Source organism: Metarhizium acridum (genome assembly GCF_019434415.1).
Source record: "Metarhizium acridum strain ARSEF 324 chromosome Unknown scaffold_272, whole genome shotgun sequence".
Classification (NCBI taxonomy): domain Eukaryota; kingdom Fungi; phylum Ascomycota; class Sordariomycetes; order Hypocreales; family Clavicipitaceae; genus Metarhizium; species Metarhizium acridum.
Genome location: NW_027094024.1, coordinates 406,081 through 419,830, shown reverse-complemented (window position 1 = coordinate 419,830; position 13,750 = coordinate 406,081). Strand labels below are relative to the sequence as shown.

At 46.5% G+C, this 13,750-nt stretch overlaps 3 protein-coding genes across 3 annotated transcripts; 2 read left to right on the top strand and 1 right to left on the bottom strand.

The window, feature by feature from the left end:
* Positions 1 to 3,011: 3,011 nt before the first annotated feature.
* J3458_012910 (uncharacterized protein) lies at positions 3,012 to 3,975 on the top strand. The gene is made up of 2 exons (XM_007810497.2): positions 3,012 to 3,089; positions 3,150 to 3,975. The coding sequence occupies exon 2, from the start codon at positions 3,221 to 3,223 to the stop codon at positions 3,737 to 3,739; it is 519 nt and encodes a 172-aa protein (XP_007808688.1). The 5' UTR covers positions 3,012 to 3,089; positions 3,150 to 3,220; the 3' UTR covers positions 3,740 to 3,975.
* A 4,210-nt stretch (positions 3,976 to 8,185) lies between these two features.
* Positions 8,186 to 13,674, bottom strand: J3458_012908 (uncharacterized protein). The gene has a single exon (XM_066120191.1). The coding sequence runs from the start codon at positions 12,437 to 12,439 to the stop codon at positions 10,769 to 10,771; it is 1,671 nt and encodes a 556-aa protein (XP_065974826.1). The 5' UTR covers positions 12,440 to 13,674; the 3' UTR covers positions 8,186 to 10,768.
* Positions 8,476 to 10,034, top strand: ALD2_5 (mitochondrial aldehyde dehydrogenase; the record flags this gene model as incomplete). Its single annotated transcript, XM_007810498.2, has 2 exons — positions 8,476 to 8,600; positions 8,651 to 10,034. The coding sequence occupies 2 exons, from the start codon at positions 8,476 to 8,478 to the stop codon at positions 10,032 to 10,034; spliced, it is 1,509 nt and encodes a 502-aa protein (XP_007808689.2).
* Positions 13,675 to 13,750: the final 76 nt, after the last annotated feature.

Sequence of the window (13,750 nt, the reverse complement as noted above, 5' to 3'; positions counted from 1 at the left end):
GTAATTCTTCTTAAATTTTCTTAAAGTACTCTTAAAAGTATATTAAAGATTATTTAATTAATTATCTCTTTTTCTTTAATTTATATTAAAAGATAACTTAAAGAGATTTTTAATTTAAATCTTTAAACCTTAATTTTCTTTTAAGAAAAAGAAGTTTTATTATTTTAAGAAACTTCTTTTATTATTTAAGAATAAATTTTAAAGTAACTTTTACTCTTAAGCTTTAAGTTCTTAAATTTACTTAAGTTTATATAAGTACTTCTTTAATTATACCTTTTATATAGTAATAATAATAAAGTACTTAATAAGAGTGGAAAGAGTAAATAATTTATATGTAAAGAATATAATAAGTATCTCTTTTTTTAATATATTATTATATAATATATAACTTTATTTTAAAGTTTTTATTATCTTTTTAAAGGTAATTATATAAAGAAGTTTTAAGAATTATTATAATAAACCTAAAATATAAAATAATTAAGTAAGAAATTAAAAAAGAACTTTATTCTTTAATCTCTTAATAATATAAGATTAAAACTTATTTAAATTATTTAATATTTAAATTAATTCTTTTATACTTATTTATTAAGGGTTTTAGCTTTAATTTATACCTGCTATTTCACGTAATAATACTTATAGAATTTAAATTAAAATTAATAGGGATTTATACCCTATTTTAGAATATAAGTAAACGTAATTTAATCCCTTTTTACAGGTAACTCCTTATACGCGGTACCCGATTCGGTCCCTCTTTACAGGTGACTTCGTGTACGCGTTATAGCTTATAAGGGCTATAATTAAATGGTTTAGTTAAATAAAGCTATTAGTAATAGTAGCTATTATTTATAGTAGCTATTAATAGTAGTAGTTTATATCTATTAGTAGTAGCTTACAGCTATTAATACTAGCTATTAATAATAATAATTATTAATAATAGTAGCTATTAATAGTAGTAGCTATTAATAGTAATAGCTATTAATAGTAGCTACTAGCTTTTAATAATAGCTAATATCTAATAATAACTAGCTTTTAAGAGCTATAATCTACATTTATTAGTAGTAGCTTATAGCTATTAGTAGTAATAGCTATTAATAGTAATAGCTAGCTTTTAATAATAGCTAGTATTTAATAGTAACTAGCTTTTAAGAGCTACGGTTTACATCTATTAATAGTAGCTCGTAGCTATTAACGGTAGTAGTTATTAATAGTAGCTATTAATAGTAGTAGCTATTAATAATAGTAGCTATTAATAATAACTGCTATTAATAGTAGCAGTTTATATCTATTAATAGTAGCTTATAGCTATTAATAGTAGCAGCTATTAATAATAGCTATTAATAGTAACAATTTATATCTATTAGTAGTAGCTCGCAGCTATTAATACTAGCTATTAATAATAGTAGCTATTAAAGGTAGCTACTTTAATTAAATGGTTTAGGTAGGTAGCTTTAATTAATATTAAGCTTTAAGCTATATAACTAGGTTAAATATTAAGGTTAAATATTCGAGTTAAATACTTAGGTTATAGCTAGGCTTAAAGAAGCTTAATAGATTAAGCTAATATTACCCCCCTAGTTTAAGTTAAGCTTATAAGGGCCTTAATTAAATAGTTAGGTATATTAGAAGCCCTATATTAGTTAATTAGGTTAGCTAGGTAGGTTAAATAGGTTAGGCTAGACCTTAATTAACGATAGCTTTAGAAGCTAGTAGCTAGGTTTAAAGGCTATAATAGCTATAGCTAAATTCAATGATAAAGATAGTTATTTAGAAGGTTAAGTAAGTCGGTTAGGTTAGACCTTAATTAATAATAGCTTTAGAAGCTAGCAGCTAGGTTTAGGGGCTATAATAGCTATAGCTAAATTTAACGATAAAATAAAGGTTATTTGAAAAGGCGCTACGTAGCTAAGCTCTATAACGAGTAGCTAAGAAAGGTTATTACGTAGCTAGAAATAGTATTATACTATAATAGATAGCTAAAGGGGTTACTACGCAGATAGCTTTATAACGGGTAGCTAAAAAAGGGGTTATTATATAGCTGGAAATAGCATTAGTTTATAATAGGTAATTAAAGGTTATTTAAAAAGGCGCTATATAGCTAAGCTTTATAACGGGTAGCTAAAAAGGTTAGGTTAGTTTTAATATTTAGGGTTATAATTAAAGGCTTAATGCCTTTAAGAGGCCTCTTATAATATTATATATTATAAGATAAACGCTTAAGCGAAACCACTATTTTTATATAAGGAAAAACTATATATAATATAAAGAATCGTAAAAAACTATTAAAATACTAGTTAAAATACTATAAATATAATAGCTATAAGGGCTAAGAAGGTTAAGGTTTTATTTTTCTAGAAAGGCTCTAAAAAGCTAGTTATATAATTATATAGCACGTAACATATCACGTGTGCACGTGACTAGAGGCCACGTTGTTAGCTAAGTCGAGCTGTGATGTACGGTTAAATTTCTCGCTGCGATATGCGGCCGAATTCCTCCACACAATGGTTAAAAATATAGGCTTTTAATCTTCATGCATCATGTGGCTCAAAAGTAGCATCAACTGGTATTCGGTTAGGCTACTACTCCTACTGTACGAATGCAATCCTCCATCACGTGTTGTGAACGCAGGGTAGTTGTCCAGTGTTAACGCCAGCAAAAGGTTACACAGATCATTACCTTTACACACGACGTGGACAATCCTTTGCAAGGGATGACTAGTGCTTTACCCTGGTAACCATCTGACGCGTACAGCGGGATATGGGGCGCCAAGGTGACTACCTAGGTAGTTGATTTTACGGTATATCAGGCGCTAGGAGAAGTCGCTACAGTACATAAAAGCATATCGTAAACCTTTAGGCGCTATATACCCTAGCAACTGGGGAAGTGGACTGAGTAGCCTACGGTACCTAGCTTGGCGGGGGCTGGGAGTATTTGTACGGACGGCCCCACCTTTTTCCACCCCATGGCCCGCCCATGTTCCCCATTTCAAAACTTCGTAAATTGCAGCGCAAATCATCGGCGCAGGACAAGATCGGTTCCTATCCGCTCCAAAGCGCTTTCCTTCGTGATTGATAATTTCCCCAAGATAGCAGGTACGTTCGCACTGGCACATTCTTGACTTATTGTCAGCTACTAATGCTTCTGTCGCGCAGTTTCTACTTCTGACCCGCAGCCCATCGTCATCTCAGGACCTTCAGGGGTCGGCAAAAGTACGCTGTGTCAGATGCTTCAAGAAGCCCACCCGAATGTTTTCGCTACGACCGTTTCTCATACCACGCGCGAACGACGTCCCGGAGAGGTGGAAGGTCAATCATACTTTTACGTTTCTAGAGACAAATTCGAGTCCCTAATTCGCCAACACACCTTCGTAGAGCACACTGAGTTTAATGGCAATCTCTATGGTACTAGCAAGCAGACTGTTATTGATCAAACGGCGAAGGGCTCTACTGTGATACTCGACATTGAGATGGAAGGGGTGAAACAACTAAAGCAAGAACTCTTGAAACCCAACCCACCAATTCGACCCAGATTCGTCTTCATACAACCCCCGAGCTTCGAGGTTTTGGAGGAACGACTGCGTGGCCGCGGTACAGAAACCGAAAGCAGCATACAGAAGCGCTTGAATCAGGCTAAAGCGGAGTTGGAATACGCACAAACCGGCGCGCATGACATCATCATCACTAATCGAGACCTCACCGAAGCATTCAAGGAGCTGGAGAATTTCATTTTTACCACTGTGTAACTCGAACACATCGATTAGATTTTATGCGACGTCCGCCGAGAGGCCCGAGACGCACAACGTCACTGACTCACTGCTGCAGCATATGTCAAATCTAAATGTCCACCGAATCCAACATGTCCACACACGTCTCGGCTGAGCCGTGTTTGATATTAAGAGCTTATAATATAATTAATAAGTTATATTATAAGAGAGCTAAAAGAAGTAAAGAAGTTAATTATATATTAAAGGGAAAAGGCTAGCTAAAAAGTACTAGCGTAGTAATAGTAATATAATACCTTACACGTAACTATATAGGCCCTATAATAATAGTGCCTTACTTATGTAGGCCCTAACATTTACTCTAGGATCCTTATAAGGGGTCTCGGTAATCGCTGCGGAAAAACTGTGCACCCCAGCAGCATTTAATTGCAGTTTTGATTGGTTTGAACACGGAGTAAGTATATTGTGTGGCCAATACCGAGTTGCCCCTGGTATCTATCCTTAGGGAGAGTGTAGATAACCCGACTATTGCTCGCCTACCTGACCTAATCCGACCATTGTAATTGACCTGACCTAACCTGACCATTGCTATTACTATTTTAGGTGAAACATAGTGGAGTTATAGTGGAGCTTATAGTGGATATCCCCCCAGGGGTTTAGCAGTTAGGGTTAGTTAGGTTGGGCATTAGGGTTAGGGTTAGCTCAGGGATATGAATGACGAGTTAGGTAAGACCAGTGGTCAGGTCAGGTCAATTACAATGGTCGGGTCAGGTCAGGTAGGCGAGCAATGGTCGGGTGGTATGCATTCTCTTCCTTGGGCTTGATATGGTCCGTCTGTGCGAGGCCACAGTGTGAGAGAGAGCAAATATGTGCATACCTATAAGCTTGATATCGGAGTTATTTCGTCAAAGACCGCTATTGCTGGCAAATCTTTGCTCTCTGGCTCAGTGGGTACCCCAGTAACCACTCTGAAATTGTCCCGCTTCACCACACACAGCTAGCCAGTGCATCATCTATCCATCTATACCTGGCCTGCCTTTCCTACAAGACCCTGATGTCAACGAGCAAGTTGCCCTAGGGACAGGCAAAGCGGAGAGAGCTAGAGCCTGTAATTTATCCCCTCTAAGGGCCCTTCGGGGATCCTTGGAGGATCCTTCCAGGACCCTGCCGGGGGCCGCCTGCAGCGAGCTCTGGTCTGCGGCCGGCTCGGACATCAATAACATCACATATACGAGGTTCATGATGTATGTACACGTGAATAGCGTAAGCTACTTTTTTATCAGTTAATAGCTAAATATTATTTTACTTATAATAAATTAAATACTTGAGAATACTCCTATTATATTAGATTAAAGAGGTGAAGCGAGAAGCTACAGCTAGTTTTATTGCTTGTTAACGTGCCCTTTAATTACTCCACGTCGGCCACGAATTTTAATCCCGCTTTGCCTAGTTACTCGTCTTGAGATCGCATCACTCGTCAAGTCCATCTTTTCGGCAAACGAGATATTCCTTGGCATTATATTAACATTGAATAGGACGTTTCACGTGGATGCAAGGTCCTTGAATCAGAGTCAATCATTTGAACGCACATTATAACCGTGCTCTTAAGTCGCCGATCCTTGACCAAATTTTGGGGGTCTCTCAGGCATTTCCTGTCATGCACCGCCTCAATACACATGTAGGTGAAAGCATAAATACGAAGCAAGCTGCCTATCTATAGCGTTGCGTTACGATTCATCTGTATCATATACTTTATTCTCCAAGAATATCACTAGCGGTCCTGACTCCCATCTTTACAATGGCACGCAATGTTGATATTATACTAGCCCTCGCGTTTTCTGCTCTTTGAGCAACGGCAGCAACTATCAAAAAGAGGACTGCGGGCGGAGAAGATGCCAAGGATGGTGAAGTTTCCTTCATTATTAGCCTCTAGTGACAGCGCGGTGACTATTAATACGGAGGCGCTTTGTTGGACAGCACTACTGTTGTTGCTACTGCGTATTGTGTTGGGGGAACCCCTACTCGATAAAGGCAGGAACAGCGGCAAGTCTACTCAACTCTCCTCCTATTAGGGGCCCGTTAATAAGCCGCATAAAGCTAACAACGTAGAATGTATCAACGGGTGGCATAACTTGCAAAGGTTACCTCTCGCCATATACACCCTCATTACGTTCTTGGTAACGCCGGGAGTTCTTATACTGTCAATGACATCGGTATCTTGAGGTTAGCAACTCCGGATGAGAAGAGAAAGACGTTTGGATATGCGGTACTGCCGGAGAACGGCATATTATCACCCCTAAGTAGAACGGTTTAGAATATCGGGTGCTGGCGTGGTACAATCAAACTCCTTCTTGCAGTCGTCTACCAGTTTTCTCTTCTCGTCCCACTGCTCCCGGGGGGCCTCAACCGGGAAAAGGTCTTCGTTGCAAATCGCACGACCCAAGTCCGCCGAGGCGGTGGTGGAATTGCATTTAACGCTTGTTTCCCGGACATAGTAGCAGAACGCACCCCGAGATTACAAGGGTCCCAAGGGAGACGCTACCATGTTCTTGCAAATCATATTGTGATCCGCCGAAATAGAAGTTACAAGATTACTCAATGTCTGCATTTGCTCATCGCGTTAGGATATACAGATGAAACGAAATACGGCCCTGCTTCCTGGTTATGCTTGTTATACGAGTACTTGCATCTCCGTCCCTGTTTAGGATTCTGCGGGCCACGCACTGCCGAACTCTGTCCGGCGCGGCATTCTTGTCCGCATTACCCTTGGTAGAGGTAGCGTCATCCATGACGCACCAATTTGTGTTGGAGTGGCATGTCTCGCGTGTCACGTCGAGGTTGTCGCAAATACTCAGAAAGTCAGTTGAGGGCTGTAACAGGGTTAGCTAGCTAGTTACTGTGCAGTTTTTGTCTTGTATACTTGGCAACTACTACACACGTTTCCAGTCCTAGGACTAAAAGTGCAGAGAGTAATATCGTCCTGTGCAACCTGGTCCAAGAGCTGAGACTTCTTCAACTGCTTGTCAATGCATTTTTGTGCGTCAGATCGGCACCTCTCATCGAGCTTTGTCGGTGAATTGTGTCGTCCAGTCTCAAACCAGTCGCATATTTTCTCAGGGGTCACCTTGTTCTGTGAGGACCATGTTATCGATTGCCTTTTGATATTGTATATGGCGTTGTTTAGGGCATCGCTTTCTGACAGCTACTAACATTTTCTTGTCGGGCTGTGAGGACTGAGCGGGCACTGCTTATGCCAGCAAATACCGCGATAACGGTGCGGTATCACGTGAACGCGTTATACAATCATAGAACTAACTTTTTAAAGCCTTCCTAGAAGAATAGAACCTCAACCTTCTTGGCCCTCGTGGCTGTTGCGTTCACCGATATTTTTATCGTCTTTTATAATATATTTACCATGTTTTACGATCTGTTACCTTGTGTGTGGTTTTTCCTAGCATAAACTCTTAAGTTATCTTACACTCTGTTACAAGTATTATATATTTATAATAATGATAAATCTTAAAATATAAAATTTAATAATTAAAAAAATATATTTCATATAATTAATTTTTTTTAAAAAGAACTTGCTTCTAGCAAACCGCCGAGCAGTCTCTCTTATAATTGAGATTAGACCGTATCAACCAACACATTCAGCAAGTAGAGCGGCCGGGTTTACAACAAGTAACGAGCTTTTTGCACGTCGACTAACTTCAGGCCAACCCTTTGCGCTCAATACCGACATGCAAGATAAGAGCAATGAAGCAAGAGAAAAGCTACAAGTGACTTCCTCACACAGAGAATAAGAAGAGGTGAATCACGTGTGCGCAGCCGTGAATCGATTGACAACATCGACCGCCGGTAGGTTTCGTGACAGCCCCCACGACGACGGCGACCGCTGGATCCATTAGTGAAGAAGAGCCAGGCATTTATCCGATACCGTTCCCTATGTCCACGTGCTCGGTTATGCCCATCGTCAACGGAACACGGAGCGCAAATGTCAGCATCCCGGTCGAGACTTCCACAACCGGTGAATAAAGTGGGTCTCGTGTGCCGTGCCGCTCGGCGCCCGCTTTCTGGTGCCCGCGGAGCCCGAAGCGGTGGCCCGCCGCCCATCCCCGCGACAAACCCCAGCTTTCTTTCAGATCGTGTGCCGCCGTGGTCGGCGTCATCTGGGGTTTTGGGGTATTGGGGTATTGGGGGCTGGCGTCGCCTAGGATGAAGGGGGTGGACTTGGAATACGTGGGCTTGGGCTTGATATACACCTGGCTCCGGGTGAAGATTACGACATTTCCCGCCGTGGAATGATGGAGATGGCTGAGAGAGTTGTGTACGCGCCACCTGAGCCAGTTCAGCATCCAGCTGTGCTTTGGAGCCACGGTCATGGACGGGATATCGAATCACGACTCGGCATTCCCCCAAGCTGTGCTGTCGAGTTAAAAGGAAAAAAAGAACAAAAAAAGGGAAGCACCCGCCTCTAACACCTTGCCATGAGCTGCAAAAGTCAATGAATGTGCCACGGAACCCGAGGGGCCACCTTGAAAAAATGGGGAGCTTCCCCCGGTCACGGCATCGACTACCACGGAACCTCTGAGTGGTTTTTTTTCCTCCCTCTTTTCTTCTGGTCTGTATTTAACACTCTTCTCAACTTTCTTTCAATTTATGCCCTCGCGCTGCCGATGCTCTCTCGACTGGCCAGAAGGTTGAGCACCACCACATACCAAGGCAAAACCTCACATCTACGCACCTGCATCCGCACCATGGCCCTCCAGGTGCAGCTCAAAGCTCCCAACGGGGTGGAATTCACCCTGCCCACGGGTCTCTTTATCAACAATGAGTTCGTCAAGTCGACCTCATCGCAGCGCATCACGAGCATCAGCCCAAGGTAACCAAGGTCCGCTCGAAAGCCAAGCACCCCCAACTCACATTCTCCAGCACCGGCCAAGAAATCTGCTCCGTGGAAGCGGCCTCGGCGCAAGACGTTGACCGCGCCGTCGCGGCCGCCCGCGCCGCCTTCAACAGCCCGTCGTGGCGTGACATGTCCGGCGGCGCTCGCGGCGCCCTCATGCACAGGCTGGCCGACCTCGTCGAGAAGCACCAGCGCGTGCTCGCCACCATTGAGACGTGGGACAACGGCAAGCCCTTCAGCGTCTCCCTCAACGAGGATCTCAACGAGGTCATCGGCTGCCTGCGCTACTACGCCGGCTGGGCCGACAAGATCCACGGCCAGACCATCCCGACGACACCGGCCAAGCTTGCCTACACGCTCAAGCAGCCCGTCGGCGTGTGCGCCCAAATCATCCCGTGGAATTACCCGCTCGCCATGGCGGCGTGGAAGCTTGGCCCGGCGCTGGCTACGGGAAACGCCATTGTCATGAAGCCCGCCGAGCAAACGCCCCTGTCGATCCTGTACCTGGCCGACCTCGCCCGCCAGGCCGGCTTCCCCCCGGGCGTGCTCAACATTGTCAACGGCTTCGGGAGGGACGCCGGCTCCGCGCTCGCCGCCCACCGCGGCATCAACAAGATTGCCTTTACGGGGTCGACCGCGACCGGCCGCGACATCATGAAGACGGCCAGCATCGGCATGAAGAACATCACGCTCGAGACGGGCGGCAAGTCGCCCCTCCTCGTCTTCAGCGACGCCGACCTTGGCCAGGCCGCCAAGTGGGCGTGCGTGGGCATCATGAGCAACCAGGGCCAGGTGTGCACCGCCACCTCGCGCCTGCTGGTGCAAAAGCCGGTCGTGGACAAGTTCGTCGCCGCCTTCCTCGACGTTGTCAAGACGTCCGTCGTCATTGGCGACCCCTTTGCCGAGCAGACCACCCACGGGCCGCAGGTCTCGCAGGCCCAGTACGACAAGATCCTGTCGTACATTGAGAGCGCAAAGGCCCAGGGCGCCAGGCTCGAGGCCGGCGGCCGCCCGGCGCAGAAGACGGCCGGCGCCGGCGCCGGCTACTTCATCGAGCCCACCGTCTTCTCCAACGTCACCCGGGACGTGAGCGTCTTTAGGGAGGAGGTCTTTGGGCCCCTGGTGACCATTACGCCCTTTGACGACGAGGCCGACGCCCTTGCCCTGGCCAACGACTCCATCTACGGCCTCGCCGCCGCCGTTTTCAGCCAGAATATCGAGCGTGCGCACAGGGTGGCTGCCGCTCTCGAGGCCGGCATGGTCTGGGTGAACTCGTCCAACGATTCCGAGATTCAGGTGCCCTTTGGTGGCGTCAAGCAGAGCGGCATCGGCCGCGAGTTGGGCGAGGCTGGTCTCGCCGCTTACACTGAAACCAAGGCTGTTCACGTCAACTTGGGTTCAAAATTGTGAACGGGGGGGGGAAACTAATACAAGTAATGTCAAAACGAAGTCTTGTAAACAGATCAAGTGAATGTTGTGCTGTGTCTGCTCACAGTCGCATGTAATCAGAGGGAACAAATACAAACAACGTAAACTCAAGTCATGGAATCAGGTGAAATACTTGATATATACCTCCTTTTTCCATGTAAACCAGTACAACCACTACAGAGAATGTGAAATAGAGTTTGCAAACTAATGAAATGATTCCTATACTCCATCTTCTCCCCATCACAGGTAACAGGGTGACTAAATACAAACAGCCTCAAACGAAATTAATAAAATGATTGCTATATCACGTCTCCTCCTATCGTATGCGCCATGTCATAAGGAATCAACAGCCACTGCTCTCGGCAAGCATCCACTCCAGTCTTCATTCCTCGAGATACCTGCCTGAAACCCAAACACGCCGAGTCAAGTCTGTACAGTGGTGCTTCTACCCCGGCACTTGTGTAAACAGTGACCAAAACACCCCGGGATTAATAATGCCCCTCTTGGCTATGACTACGTAAAACTCTTCGCGCACACCGTACCCAAAAAGACTGCAGTGGGACCCCTTGCCAGCAAATCTCGCAGTCCACCTTGACCCCATATCCGCCTCCCCCGAACTCCGTAACCCCATTCCATCTCCATTTATTGACTGCTTCGCCCCGACTGAAAACAGTCTAGATGAGGCAATCCCGGGGAACCCCATCCCCACTCTGTTTTCAGTCGCTGGGCAATTCGCTTGTCTGTGCCTTGGTCTTGTTGTCCGGCCGAGGTTCCGCGCTGGAACTTCCGTCTTGGCTAGACTCGCAGTTTTCCGCGTACAAGATGTCTTGGATGTCTTGGGCCATCTCCCCAGGCTGCATGAATGTTCTGTGGCCTTGGACGAACCAAAAGCCAATGGAAAGCACCAGCATTACGCCAAATACAGCAATTGCAAAGTTCATTGTGCTGACTGTTGGGTTCGGTGTGGTTGGGAAGAAGAAGAAGACCGTGGTGATGGCGCAGTAGATGATTGACACCCAGTTGATAACGGGACCAAGCCGGCCAAGTTTGAATTCCCCTCCAGGAGGCAGCTTATCGCGGCCAACGACCATGAGTGTAATAATGGGCATGGCATACGAAATAGTCAGAGCAATCGTGCTGACGCTGAGAATGGCTTGCAGGACGGTGCTGGCAAACAGGTACAGAATTCCAACTAAGCAAATGATGCCGCACTGTAGCCACAGGACACGGCCAGGAACCATCCACGTCTCATCAACGTGAGAGAACCAGATACCCCAGGGAAACCCGCCGTCTCGCGCAAAACTCCACGTCAGTCGAGAAGCAGAGGTAAGCACGCTGGAGCCCTGACCCAAGCCATTGAAAATGAACAGGGCAATCATGACGGCTCCACCAACTTGCCCAATGGTTGACTGAACAAGCTCAATGAAGGGAATTCCTGTTGCGGGATTCAAGACGCCATCCACGCTCTGGATACTAAAGAGGCAGACAACCATGAAAATGAAGCCTGAGAGCGCACCGATCAGAATTGCGAGATACATGGTTCTCGGGGCGTTGCGTCGAGGCGCAGGAATCTCCTCCACCATGTGGATGACGGAATCAAACGCCGTCAAGCCATAAGCACTCTGCACCAGGCCGAGGAACCAGACAACGCCGTCGCTCCAGCCGGTCTGGTTGATCCACTGGCCAAACACAAATGACGCCGACTGGTACGAGAGATTTGCTTTTGTACCAACTGAAATGAGCAGAGCCAGGGAGAAGGCAACGAAGAGACCAGCAAAACCGACGCCCACAAAGTTGTTAAAGGTTGGGAGGATCCATTCTCTGCGGCAAGAGACATAGTTGATGATGGTGAAGAAAATAGTGATGCCGACGTAGACAACGAAGAGAAGCCAGCCTTTTTCGGTACCTGGCCACTCCGGATCAAACATGAGCTTCATGGAGAGGAGAAACTCTGTCATGAAGGCGATTTGGGAGGCCGTCAAGGTCCACCATCCAAAGGTATTGATCCACGCACACATGTAAGATGCGAACCGGCCGGTTGGGGTGTTCCATAGATGTTGGATCCAATATGCCTGGCCGAGAGCCGTAGGCATACTGCTGACAAGTTCACCCAACGAAATGGCAACACATGTGTTGCAGGCCGTCACAAGTACGAGGCCCCAAAGGATACCCACAGGGCCGCCATTGACGAGGCCAGTGGCCAAATCCTGAGCCATAGTAGACCATGTTCCTAAAACGCAAAAGGCCAAAGCAAGCATGCTCCAGAGACTGAACTTGCGAGTAAGTGTCTGGGCATGGCCCAGTGCGGCAAGATCTTGCGCATCGCGGGTGGCTTGGTCGTTCACGTCGACAGTATCTTTCCGATACAGCTGGCTTGCTTGATCCATGCTATTTTCAACGAAAGGGTCGTTGTCATTCTCCGGTAATGGGACCTCGAAAGAGTTGCGTCAAAATGGCAACATCTGCTAATAATTCTCGGGTGGGACGAGGGGGACGAAACGAGATGAAGAAGGAAGGAAAGGGAGATTCTGCGTTTCGGTGAAGGAAGAAAACTTGTTGGAGTGTTGTAAGAAGGTGATATTCGGAGGTTGCTCAATGTAAATCTTTCGAACTGACGAGTCAACCCGAGCAAAGGAAACGAGTTGCTTTTTACACTTGGCAGATAATATCAAGACGTTCCCAAGGGCTAGCTTAGTACTCCAAGAGTAAAGCTTTGTATGCACAACCAACGCCAAGGACGGCCGTCAGATGCCGTCTGGGGAGGAGATGGACGATATGCCTCAAAACGCCACGAGAATCCGGGGAACCAGGGAGCCTGGGAGGTACCTGTGGGATGCTTGCCTTGGCTCAACTGAGTCAACTCTGAGGGTGTGTCGTTTGTGCGACAAGGCCAGCTTCGGACGTACAGCCACACCATACATACAGTATGGAGGGAGACGGGCGCCCTGACAATGCCTTTCCCCTGTCAATTCCCGCTTCGCCCCGTCCAGAGAGCTGCGCGGCAACGGAGGGCTGCTGGCACACGTCGCAATTACCCCAAGCCAGGGCAACTCTGCTATCACGATTCCCAATGAGAAGGCTTGGAGGAGTGCCCGATCCCGAGGTGCGCCCTGCAGAGTCTAGGGAGGCGCACCGAATGGCATGGGGTTGAAAACGTGGACCAACGCGGACAACATGAGGATGCTGAAGGGTGTCAGCAGGGTGATGGCCAGCCTGATCAGGACTTGGTGTGCAGATTGCTCCTATCTGGTGCGGTTTGGACTTGTGTGTGGTAGGACCGGACTTGGAAAATTTGAGGCCAGCGTTAAGCCACAAGATAACGGCGATAGTTGAGCGTGGCGACGAGTGAGGGCTACGAAGGCGTTGAAGACGTTGGGGAAGTGGGTCGACACCTTGTTGGCGACGATCTAGGCCGTCGCGTTGGAGAAAAGTTGGAGAAATGGAAAATTGGCAGGCGCGTGGTTCTTCCGACGGCGCAGATGCCTTCTCAAAAAGGAGAAAATTTGGGCCATCGGACATCGCAGGTGGAATCCGGCTTGGCGGGGAGGCGGGACTACGAGAGGAAAGAACCAAGGAGAGACAGGAGAGACAGAGAATTCTTGGGCACACGACCGACTCTGCAACCCCCAATCTGGAGTCATCGAAGACGATGCCAAGGTTACAACAAGCCTTTTCACAGCCACGGTGCTCCGAACCGC